Source organism: Rhinolophus ferrumequinum, chromosome 11, assembly GCF_004115265.2.
Source record: "Rhinolophus ferrumequinum isolate MPI-CBG mRhiFer1 chromosome 11, mRhiFer1_v1.p, whole genome shotgun sequence".
In the NCBI taxonomy this organism is placed as follows: Eukaryota; Metazoa; Chordata; class Mammalia; order Chiroptera; family Rhinolophidae; genus Rhinolophus; species Rhinolophus ferrumequinum.
The window spans coordinates 11049121-11062578 of record NC_046294.1 but is presented as its reverse complement, the minus strand read 5'-3'; the positions used below and the strand labels follow the sequence as shown (position 1 = coordinate 11062578).

The window sequence follows — 13458 nt, the reverse complement described above, 5'->3', positions numbered from 1 at the left end:
GTCTTGCTAAGAGAACTCCAAATAAGTTATTGAAATACTGTCCTCTCTAGGAGGTGGGAGTAGTTATCAAACACTGGACTGTGATCTGGACTTAGGGAATTATTTCTAAAGCATAAAATATAGAAAAGGGGGGTAACTTTACAAGGGAGAAAACTTGCAAAATTTACCTAGGATTTGTGATCAAGGCTAACATCATCAGTGATGATTCATGTTGACAGCATGTACCGCTGATATAATGTGATGAGGAAAACATTTCACCTTAGTGGTATTACTCTCTGAAAACTATAACCTCAGTCTAATCTTGAGAAAACATCAGAACATCACAACTGAAGGACATTTTAGGAAATACCTGACCAGTACTCTCAAAACTTTCAAAATCATCAAAAACAGGGAGAGTCTGGGAGCTTGTCACAGACCAGAAGAGATTAAGGAGACATGATCACTAAATGCAAGAAGTAAGGATATTAGTGGAAAACTAATGAAATCTGAAGTTTAGGAAATAATATAGTACCAATCTTGGTTTCTTAGTTGCATAAATGTACCATGGTAATGTAAGATTACTCTGTAGGGGAAACCAAGGAAGAATTTTATTAGTTTTCTATAGCTGGTATAACAAATTACCACAAACTTGGAAGCTTAAAAAACGTATATTTATTCTTTCACAGTCTGTAATCCAGAAATCCAAATCAGTTCCCCTGGACACAATGTGTTGGAAGAGCCATGCTCCCTCTATAGGCTCTTAAGGAAAATACATTTTTTGACTCCCATTTCCTGGTGACTTGGCATTCCATGGTTTGTGGTCACATCACTTCAATCTCTACTTCCAAGGTCACATTGCCCATACCTCTTTTATATGTGGTCAGATCTCTCTGACTCCCTCTTATAAGTATGCATGGGACTGCCTTTTACAGTACACACAAATAATCCCAATGTCCTTAACTTATTCACATCTTCATAGTCCTTTTAGACCCTCTTAGGTAATATTGGAAGGTTGCAGGAGTTAGGATGATCTTTCTGCAGTCCATCGTTTAGATTGCCACAGGATTACATTGAACATTCTTTACCATTTTAAAAAATTTTCTGTAATTCTAAAACTCTAAAATTAAATAATTATTTAAAACAATAATTAGAAATGGTTCCAAGAGGAAAATAATCACCATAAAAATAGAAGAGAATATTTATGTTATGCTACAGTGCCCCACGAGTACCAGCATGAGAATATTAGCATATTCAAGTACAATCTTAAAATACTGAGATATTGAAGCCTCTTGTTGTATAGAGATAACAAAATAGACAAGACTACACATTTATGTGGGTAGCTTTTGTATAGCATATAGCTCCCTTAGGATCAAAATTAAAAGCATAAAGATTATGTACTATACTGGCATATTGAATGTACATTATCTTTATTATTGACAGATATTGTCATGTTTATGTTCTATATTGATATTTAGAATTATTTAATTATATTTCATATGTATGAAGTACTTTTCAATTACATTCAGAAACTAGACCTTTAAAAATCTCATATTTAATGCAATTTTGTGATTTACCAAATAGTATTTATTTGGTATGTTACTTGCCACTTAAACAGACATAACTTCTAAGTAAAAATTATGAGCTTATTTCAGATAATTCATTTGCTTATGGGATCCTGGAAATCATTTGTGTTGGAATGCAAGCACTGAGAAAGACTGTAGATAGAAAATATTTCAATGGAGAAAAGAAAGCCTCTTCAATAAATGTTGCTGGGATAATTGGAAAGCCATGTGCAAAAGAACGAAACTAGACTTCTATCTGTCACTGTGTAACAAAATTAACTCAAAATGGATCAAAGACATAAACATAAGACCTGAAACAATAAACTGTATTGAAGAAAACATAGGTATTAAACTTATGGACCTTGAGTTCAAAGAGGATTTTATAAATTTGACCTCAAAAGCAAGGGATACTTCCTAAAGCTAAAACAAATGAATGGGACTATATCAAACTAAAAAGCTTCTGCACAGCAAAAGAAACCATCGACAAAATAAATAGGTGACCAATCGAATGGGAGAAGATTTTTGCAAACAACGCTTTCAATAAGGGGCTAATACCCAAAATATATAAGGAACTCATAAAACTCAACAACAAAAAGCAAGCAACCGAATTAAAAAATGAGCAAAGGACCTGAATAGACATTTATCCAAAGAGGACATACTGATGACCAATAGACATATGAAAAAATGCTCATCGTGACTAATCATCAGAGAAATGCAAATAAAAACCACAATGAGAAATCACTTCACACCAGTTAGAATGACTATCATCAATAAGACAAATAATAACAAGTGTTGGAGAGGCTGTGGAGAAGAGAACCCTCATACACTGTTAGTGGGAATGCAAATCGGTGCAGCCGCTATGGAAGGCAGTGTGGAGGTTCCTCAAAAAATTAAGAATAGGATTACCATATGACCCAGCAATCCCTCTCCTGGGTATCTACCCTGAAAATCTGAAACCATTTATCCGTAAAGATATATGTGCTCCTATGTTCATTGCAGCTTTATTTACAGTGGCCAAAACATGGAAAGAAAAAAAGTGTTTTTTGATAGATGATTGGATAGAGAAGATGTGGTATATATACACAATGGAATACAACTCTGCCATAAGAAAAGATGAAATAGTGCCATTTACAACAATATGGATGGATTTTGAGATTGTTACACTAAAGAAAATAAGTCACAGAAAAAATTGAGAACCATATGATTTCACAGATATGAGGGATATAAAACTGAAAACAACAAAGGAACAAGACAAAAAAAGAAACAAAAACTCATAGAAACAGATAGTCGTTTAGTGGTTACCAGAGGGTAATGGGGGAGGGAGGTGGTAGATGAGGATAAACAGGATCAAATATATGGTGATGGAAGGAGAACTGACTCTGGGTGGTGAACACACAATGTGATATGTAGAGATGTATTACAGAATTGTACACTTGAAACCTATGTAATTTTACTAACCATTGTCACCCCGATAATTTTAATAAAACAATATTTCAGCAAAGCAGAAAATTAACTGTGCTTCTTGAAATGCACTAGACAGCTATCTAGAAGGTTTATATTATGAATCATACACTATAATCATTAGTTATTTAAAGGTTCACATAGTGATACAATTGGACTTAAATTGTATCATTATTTTATTTATTCCTTATTTTATTAATTAATTAATTATTTTATTTATTCATTTAAGAAATATTTATTAAGAATCTAATATGAAATAGACACACATTTAGGTACTGTGAATCATGTTCTAAGCAAAACTGATAAAGCCACTGCTTTCGTGGAATCTAAGTGCTAGTTGTGGAAGAAAGAGAATGAACAAGTAAACAAATAAATATATAATAGGTGATGGTTCATAAGGAATATGAAGAATAATACAGTGTGCATGTGAATATACAGTGACTCTTTTATAAAGATAATCAGGAAAGAAATCTGTAATAGGGTAACTTTTAAGCACCAACCTTAATGGTAAGACAACATTCCACACACAAGGTGGAGCAAGTACAAAAGTCCTGAGGCAGGAACATGTTTGTAGTTGTCAGATTTAAAAAAAAAAAAAAAGGAAGAAAATTGGTGTGAATGAAGTAAGGTAAAGGAACTGGGGAGCAACAAAAGATCATTTAAATCAACAAAAGTAAACATGTAAGATCAGCATTAACAATTTCAAAACATTTCCAGAAATAGAGTATACATTATTGGTTACTGCTCCATAGGTAAGTTTCCTCATGGGGCACATATGAACCATGTTCATGGTCTCACTTGTGGCCCTATTTTGTGTGCATTTGCATTGAGGTGGTAGAAAAATTGCATGTGTAATAAATGAATAAACCAATATCCTTAATAAGATTATTGAAAAGCAGGCCCCAAGACATCTTAGCATTCTTGTTTCAGATATTACATTTTGGGACATATGCATACTTTTTCAGGATGAGAGACTTTTGAATAGGCAATGATATCACTTCAGGAACTTAATTTCATTGTAGCCTTAATGAAACTAGTTTACTACACATTGTACAATGTTAAAATCACAATCCTAGAGATAATTTTGCCTCCAAAACAACCTTCATGAGAGCCTTCTTGACCTCTTTGTTCCTCAGACTGTAGACCACAGGGTTCAACATGGGGATGATCATGGTGTAGAACACGGAGGCCGTTTTGTCTGTGACCATGGAATGGCTGGAGCTGGGCTGTAAGTACACGAAGATGATTGTCCCATAGAAGATGGAGACTGCAGTGAGGTGGGAGGCACAGGTGGATAGAGCCTTCTGATATCCTGCAGATGAGTGCATCTTTAGGACGGTGATAAATATAAATGTGTAGGATATCAAGATAACCAGAAGAGCAAAAAAGACATTGAAGCTCACTACATAAATAAGAACCAGCTCACTAACGTGTCTATCAGAGCAAGACAGAACCATGACTGCTGGAATATCACAGAAATAGTGATGTACCAGATTGGAGTCACAGAAAGAGAGAGTGAAAGTGTCCCCGGTGTGGATGGAGGCATTCAGGAAACCACAGACATAGGAGCCTATGACCAGACGTGCGCACATACTTGTCGTCATAGTGGTGGTATAATGTAGGGGTTTGCACACTGCTGCAAAGCGGTCATAGGCCATTGAGGCCAAGAGGTAACTTTCCACAGTGGCGAAGGCTACAAAAAAGAACATCTGAGCAGCACATGCATTGTAGGAGATGACCTTGTCTTTTATAAGGAACCCAGCCATGACTTTGGGAGTGACAGCTGAGGAGTAACCGAAGTCCACCAGAGACAGGTTACTGAGGAAAAAGTACATGGGAGTGTGGAGACGAGAGTCCAAGAGAATCAACATGATCATCCCCAAATTCCCAATCAGAGTGATGAGGTAGATGAGGGTAAATATTACAAAGAGAGGGACCTGCAGTTCTGGGTCATTGGTTAATCCTAGGAATATAAACTGTGTCACTTCAGTACTATTCTTCATCAATGTTGAGAATCACAAAATGCTCTGTGGCTATGAGGAGAAACACAGTGATAAACAAAGAAACTTGAAAAGTGTACATACAGTATGTATTATTTTATTATACAATAACTTGTATTTTAAAATTCTCCAGATAAAGAGGGGCTGACAATAAAACTGAATGCATTAATTATATATAGATTTACATATCGCTGATTCTGAAGGATCTTCATGAATCATCTGCCCAGTTTTAAAATTTATCTGTTTGTAAATTGAGATATAGAAAATTAAATAACTTGATAAATGGCTTGTCCTTAGTGACTATATTTGCCAATTCACTTTTCCCAAGCCTAGTAAAAGCATATCCTTGCATGTTGCTCACCTACCAGAAACTGCTCTAGACACATTAAATGTACATTCTTTATAGCCTCTTAACAATATTATGAGTTTTTTTTGTTATTACATTCATTTCAATTATTATGCAAAGAGGTTGAGTAATCTTTTATATTCAATCACATGTGAATGGACAGGCCATGCTTTGGATCCCAGCCAACCGTTGAACCCACACTGAGTGGATCCTAAGTCCAATGGTCTTAATTGTATTTAAAATAAATTGAATTTAACTCAGTTTACACTTATCTTTGTCTCCATTGGCCCAAACTCAGTGCTTGGGGTTTCACAGTGAAGTAACTGAGAGATAGATATATGCATAGTAGATGTGGCAGGGTAATTGGAGCAATAGGAACACATACAACCAATAGAGGCAAGACTGGACTGTTCCCGATCTTAAGGGGAATGCTTTTAGCTTTTCCCCAATGAGTATGAGGTTAGCTGTAAGGTTATCATATATGGCCTTTATTATGTTGAAATATGTTCCCTCTATTCCCACTTTGCTGAGAGTTATTTTATTTTATTTTTTTTTTTAAATCATAAATGGTGCTGAATTTCAGAGGCAATTCTGAAGAGAAGTCAATGCATTGGGTATAGAGCCTGGGCTCTGGGGTGAGGTGCATATCAGCCCTAAAGTTTACTATCTAGGAATCATTAATCCTAACCTAACTCACCTGAACCTCATGTACCCATTGGCAAAATTAAGACAGTAATGAGATCTACTTTATTTATAGTATTATTGTGAGAATTAATTAAGGTAACATTAAAAAAAACAATAAATGCTGGGTGTTTGGCACAGTTGGATGAATGCTAGCTATAATATTATCATTAGGATGGGGTAACTGTGTTTATGTTGGTCTGGGAAAATGGGTGGTGACCTGCAGGTTTCAGGTGTGCAAGAGTTTTGAAGTCTTGACGCCTTCCATTTAATTGCCTTTTCTCACACACTAGGGTCACTGAGAGTTTTGTGTCTCCAGTGTTTCTCAGTCTGTCTTTGCTTCTCCATACCATTGGCTGCTCCCACAATTCCAGGTGAGCCATTCTTCTGCTTTATTTCTTCCTGAAAGCCAATCCACATTTCACTTAAAATAGCCCCCTTAGGACAGGTAATAGAGTCAATGGAATTGTAACAGCTATATAGGGTGTCAGATGGATGGCAGACTGGGGCAGGTGGGTTATCACTTTGTGAGGGGTGTAACTATTACATTGTTTTGTACACTTGAAACTAATTTAAAAAAAAGTAAGCATATGCTATTAGAAATTGTGAGATGGAAGGGGAAAGAGAGGTAGCAGTAAATGTTGGGCGCCCTAATATAAGGTTATGTGCACTTATAAACAAGGCAGTCAAGTAATGCCAATGAAAGATGATGGTCAAAAATATAGATAGGAGTTTCAGCATGTTATTTATACTTATAAGAGTAATTAATAAAGGAACCAAAATTATTAATAGAACGATCAAAACGTGAAGGTGGGGATAGAAGTGATCAGGGTGGGGTCAGGGAGACAAATCATCGTCTATCGTGCAAGAATCAGTCGGTAATGTCTAACCACGCATGCTAAATCAGGACCTATCAGTTTAAGTGTATTATTTAGTGACACATATGTAGTTGGCTCTCAGGGGAACTTTAAAATATTAAATGTAGTTGTCCCTGGGACAAAGAATGGGGATGAAGAAGTGAGGGTAGAGGAGGACTGCTAAGCCCTTCCATAGGATTTGATTTTTTAATCATGTGCACGTCTTTGATAAAATTAAAAGTTATGTGGTAAGAATTGTTTTCAATAAACAGATACAATTTAAAAAAAATAGCCCTCTTTTCTTAAACTCATTATTTCTCACATTATGTCATATCATAGCAGAGTCACGGAGATCAGGGTTGAAAGTTCCTCGTTTATGAGCTGTCTTTAGCCTGTGGATCTATTTTGGAGGCAAGCACTGTGTTCTAAAATATTTTCTTTGAACTGTTCTTGTGTAGGAACAGTATTTTAAATATTTTATTTCAAATTGAAAGGGATGCATCCTCTGCTAACTACTAACATTTTCCTCCTAAAACTTTTGCAATTTCACTTCACAAGCCTATCCCACAATTACATTATGTTTGGCAACCTTAACACACTCAACCACTTTTACCATGCAGTACATTCTAGAAACAATAAGGGCTTTGTGTAAGTGTGTGTGTGTGTGTGTGTGTGTGTGTGTGTGTGCGTGTGTGTGTTTGTGCGCAAGGTAGGTAGTATTATTATTCCTACTTTACCATTAATGAATTTGAAGATTTGAGAAGTTACGTGAGGCTCTAAAATTACACAGCTAGTACATGGGAGAGTCGAGATTCCAGAGTGAAATCCACTTTTCACCTCATCAAAATTGTATGTTTGTAGCCATTCACTGTCTACATGCGTAGATGAATTAGTATAAGAAGCATGATATTGTAGGGAAAAGTTTAAAATGCAATCTGGATCTTGTTAATTCATATTAGATATTTTAGTAGTGTAAGGATCATTTCTGTCTTTTGCTTTTTTTCTGTTTGTTTGTTTTTTTGTTCATTTTTTACCTCCAATGAGAGTGCCAACATTTGGTGAACAAGATGAAATTATCACTTGATCATCAGAGAATCATCTATGCTATTTTTTAAAGTAATTTAAACAAGTTTTTAGTTTCAGGTTTACAGAACAACATAGCTATATTTTTTGTTCATAGCTTTAGAAAAGCAGAATGATGCTTCATAAGTATCGGTAAACTCCCTACTGATGGAAATTTTGACATTTATACCCCAATCTTACTTCAGTGTTTTAGAAAAACATTGAAAATATCTATTTCTATTGTCAAATAACTTGAAGTAGGTATAGCTGCCCCACTGATTTTGTGTGAATTACACTTATCACTAAAAATTTTTATGGAATATACATGCTTACCTGTCTGCTGGGAGAGAAGGAATAGTCAGTTGTGAATAGTGTATCCGAAATCAGAAGATCAGCTGTAGAATATGCACAAACACTATTAGAGGAGCTCTCTCTCCAGTAGTGGTATTAAGGTTCCAAAGTCGCTAAGGCAGGAAGAGTTGGAGGAAAGAATATTAACATGGTTCAGTTTCTGAACCTACCAGGCATTCTTTCTGTGCTCTTAGAGTCGTCACTTACCTCCTCCTTATTTGTAAGATAAACATAATCATATTATCCCTGTCACACAATTCACAGAACTGTGTCTATAAATAACAAGCTAGGGAAAATCTGTAAAACATCTCAATAAGAGATTCTCATTTTAACATCAATGCACATACTTTTTATGTTGGGGTGTTTTTCCTGACTATGGTTGCAGGCTCATAGCAAACCCTGGGGTAAGGCCTCTGTGTACCAACAAGTGTTAATATTCAGATGAATAGATGACAAGCAAATGGGTTCATTGTGCAGACTGGTCCTTCTATAATTATGTCACGTTGAGTCTTATCAGCATTTCAGAGGCTAAAGCTTGGGGATGTGAATTATAGAAAGATGGAGCTCTCTGGGAATCTCCCCTGTGAGGGGATCCACCCCTCCTCATCCCACTTTCCCAAGAAAGAAGCAATTACACTGCCTTGGGGACATGCTGATTATTTTCATTGTACACATGTTTTTGTATTACTTGTTTTTTCTTATTTTTGTCCATTTATAATTAATGTATAATTTTCATGTACTAATATCCACAATTTTAGTGTGTAGGTCTAAGAACTTTTTCAAATATATGGTCAAGCAATCACTATCACCTAAGCAAATTCCTATGATCTTCTTTTGGTAAACCCCTTCTCCCACCCACTTCCCCTGACAACCAATAAATTATTTTGTCCAAATAAGTTTGCCTTGTAAGAATGTCCTTAACTTTAATCCTGGAATATATACAAGTTGAGTGTGTAATCTTTTACTTGGCACTTGAGGTCCATCCACATTGTTACCCATGTCAGTTTTTACTGCAGAGTAGTATTCTTTTATTATTATTTTTTTTAAGTTTATTGGGGTGACAATTGTTAGTAAAGTTACATAGATTTCAGTTGTACAATTCTGTATTACATCATATATAAATCCCATTGTGTGTTTACCACCCAGAGTCAGTTCTCCTTCCGTCACCATATATTTGATCCTTTTTACCCTCATCTACCACCCCTCTCCCCACTTATCTGCTGCAGAGTAGTATTCTATTACGTTACAGATTGTCTATCCTGTCCGTAGTTGAGGAACTTTTGTGTTGGGTCCAGTGTTTGGTAATTACAAACAAAGCTCATATAAACATTTGCCTAAATATTTTTGTGTAAACATAGGTTTTCATGTCATTTGGGCAAATATCTAGGAGTTGGATTGCTTGGTCATATGGTAAATATATGTTTATTTGAATGAGAAACTGTCAAACTCTTTTCTGAAGCGTCTCTACCATTTTGATTTCCCACCAGCAGTGCATTCTAATTGTTTTACATCTTTACCATTATTTGGTATTTTAAAGTTTTTAAATGTAATTAACTTTTATTTCCTTTTCCTTTTGCTTTTTCTCAAAGACATCTCAAGAAGTCTCCTTAGCAAATCTTTTTATAAACACCTACATAATTTACCATCAAGTTCTGCATTAGGAATGTTTTTCTCCAACAAATGATATAGATTTAGTTCTTCTTTTGACAGTTACCTCAAGCCCACATTTCTAAGCTGACTCATCACATTGCACTTTTATTAAAGCAGGCAAGAGTCATGGTTACTCATGTGTTCTGGGCACATTTTGCACAAATCAAATTTGCTTTACTTTAAATTTGGGTAAGTGATATAGCCTCTTCACACTTCAACTTCTATAGGAGGAAGAAAATAATTATCTTGTCATCCTCACAGGCTTTTCAAAATTATCACATGACATGTATACCAACTGTATCATTAGTTTCATCATGTATCAGGTGTTTCATAAGGTTAAATGTTAATATTTATTATTTATAGAAATTGATATTGCAGAGATCATAAAAATAGTGCAGTTCAAACAATCAATCTGCTTACCCATATGTGCTTGCCCGTTTTTCAGCTGGGGAGAGACATGTAATAGTTCTAGGCAATGCACTGTGAGAAGAACTGATATATTAGTTGAAGCACACACACTGCCCTTCAGTTGTCTTTTCTCCTGCCATGATAATCATTAGGCTTATTTGTCTAGCAGGAATAGCTTCTCTTCTTCCAGAACACCTATAATTCATATATTGCATTATGGTTCCTCATAAGTATTTAGGCTTTCCTTTTTTTGGTTCCTCTACCTGGATGATTTCAAATGACCTGTTTCCAAGTTCATTGATTCTTTCTTCTGCTTGATCAAGTCTGATTATAAGCTCTTTACTGAATTTTTTTAATTCAGTCATTATGTTTTTGTTTAAAGTTAGTTGGGAAGACAATTGTTAATAAAGTTACATAGGTTTCAGGTGTTCAATTCTGTAATACATCATCTATATATCACATTGTATGTTCACCACCCAGAGTCAGTTCTCCTTCCATTTCCATATGGTTGATCCTTTTCACCCTCATCTACCATCTCCCTCCGCCCTTACCCTCTGGTAGCCACTAAACTATTGTCTGTATCTGTTGTTTTTGTTTCTTCATTTGTTTGTCTTGTTCCTTTGTTGTTTTCAGTTTTTTATACCACATATCAGTGAAATCATATGGTTCTCGACTTTTTCTGTCTGACTTATTTTGCTTAGCATAATAATCTCAGTATCTAGGCATGTAGTGTCAAATGACACTATTTCACTTTTTCTTATGGCAGAATAGTATTGGATTGTGTATATACCACATCTTCTTTATCCAATTATCTATCCCATGTGTTCTGGGCTGGTTGTTTCCATGTCTTGGCTACCATCTTTCTGAAGGCCTCGAATTCAAATAAAAAGGATTTAAAACTCTGTCCATACTCAAGAACATATTTATATAAAAGTTTTTAAACATGAAGCTCACCCCCAAAACAGACCTGGAGACTAAAGGCAGCCAACAAATTAGGAACTTTCAGGTCTTGATCTCTGTGATTCAACTATGAGATGACAGCAATGAGAGAAAGAATGAGTTTAAGAAAGGAGACTTTTTCTACTCATGCTAAAATATAGATTATAAGAAAGAAATTACAGGGGGTTGGGGGATGGGTGACAAAGATGAAGGGATTAAGAAGTACAAATTAGTAGTTATAAAATAGTCATGGGGATGTAAAGTACAGCATAAGAATTATAATCAATAATATTATAATAACTGTGTTTGGTGTCATATGGGGACTAGGTTAATTGGGATGATCATTACGTAATTATACAAATGTCTAATCATGATTTTGTGCACCTGAAACTAACGTAATTTGATTTGTAATCAACGTAATGCTGTATGTCAAAATACTGTATGTCAACTCTATTTAAAAATACAAAAAAAATTAAAAAGAAAAAAATTACATTAAAGAATGGCTCACAATGAATGGCTAGAAAAAGCCCTCATGTTGGCAGAGGAGAGACAGAGAAACACTGGAGGACACAAAATATTTCAGTGGACCAAATGTATGAGAAAAAGAAAATCAAAGAGAGAGGCTATAAGACTTCAAAACACATTTACACCTGAATCCCTGAATTTCATCACCCATGTTTCTCAAACAAACATAACGGCTGTCATTCAATCCTGATAATAATATTATAGCTAACACTTACCAGGCTATGCTAAATCCCCAGACTTTTGCTCATTGTTTTTAATTCATTATTTCATTTAGTTCTCACAATAATAGCTTCAGGTTTACCTCATTACAATCTTGATTTTGTACATGGAGAAAAATCAGGTTTGGATGCCTAGGTTAGAACCAAAAACTCCTGAGTAGTAAATGGTAGGGCTGATATGCACCTCTTCCCAAAGCCCATGGTCTATTACCAATGTGGTATGTCTTCTCCTCAGAATGGTCTCTGCTTGTTGTATACACTCCTACCTCTCCAGTTATCTCAGTATATCTACTATGCATCTGTGTCTCAGTTAACTGTGAAATCTCAAACACTGAGTGTCGTGCGGGGAGTTAAGCGGGAGACCCTGCTCGCTGCGCCATTTGTTATGCAGGGTGTCACGTGGGGTCTCAGCTCCCGCTCCCCACATAAGAACGCAGGACATGGTGAGGCCAAACAGTAACCATATTTCTCAACTCATGGAGCCATAAATAGGGGAGTCATACCATTATATTCTCGCTGGCGGCATCCGCCTCTCTGCAATCCGCTCTTGCTTGCTCAGCCACCATCTTCTTGCTAGCCCCCATTCTCCTACTAGCATAGCCACAGCAGTTATATTAGTGGCCAATGGCTCACTGGTTACAGCTGATGGCCATCCAATCACAGTTGATGGCCATCCAATCACAGTTGATGGCCATTTACTACCCAAGCCAGCATCTTTCCAGGTGAGACCCAAGGGCCTGGAAACTGCACTCCTGGCTCTGTCCCCACAGTGAGTTTGGATTAATGGAGACAAAGAGTAATTGTAAGTTGAGTTAAATTCAATTTCCTTTATATTAACACCAGTAGACTGAAGAACCATTCTGCCTGCGTATGTAATTAGGCTTTGGCAGTAATAATTTTGTAAACTTAAGTACATTACTCAACCTCTGTGCCTCATAAGTTAAATAGGGTAACAACTATTCAATCTTATGGAGTTACTGAGAAAAATAAGTGGATATAGACAAAGTGTCTAGAACAGTTCCTGGCACGTGAGAAACAGAGAAGAATAAGCATTTACTAGGCTCAGGGAACTGAAATGACACATATATTCCTTCCAGATATGTCATCTTGTTCAAGATGTTACTTTTTCCACATATCAGTTTGCCAGTTTATAAAATTTAGAAACTGGGAAATGATCCATAAAAAATCCTTCAGTTTCTATAGTGTGTAACTCTATAGATAATGTATACATGAAATTTTGTTGTCAAACCCATACTTTAGATTTGAATAACAGTGAAGTAAGAATTATTGCCATAATAAAGGTGTATATCTATCAACTTTCTATCTATCTGTTTCAATTTTTCTTCAATTCACTTTTGTTTATCACTCTGTTCTTTTATTTCTCACTGCCACAGGACGTCACATGATTCCCAAATAACA

The 13458-nt window shown here is 35.8% G+C and overlaps 1 protein-coding gene across 1 annotated transcript; it reads right to left on the bottom strand.

The window, feature by feature from the left end:
• Positions 1 to 4066: 4066 nt before the first annotated feature.
• LOC117030762 (olfactory receptor 5B3) lies at positions 4067 to 5005 on the bottom strand. The gene has a single exon (XM_033120985.1). The coding sequence runs from the start codon at positions 5003 to 5005 to the stop codon at positions 4067 to 4069; it is 939 nt and encodes a 312-aa protein (XP_032976876.1).
• Between the last annotated feature and the right edge of the window lie 8453 nt (positions 5006 to 13458).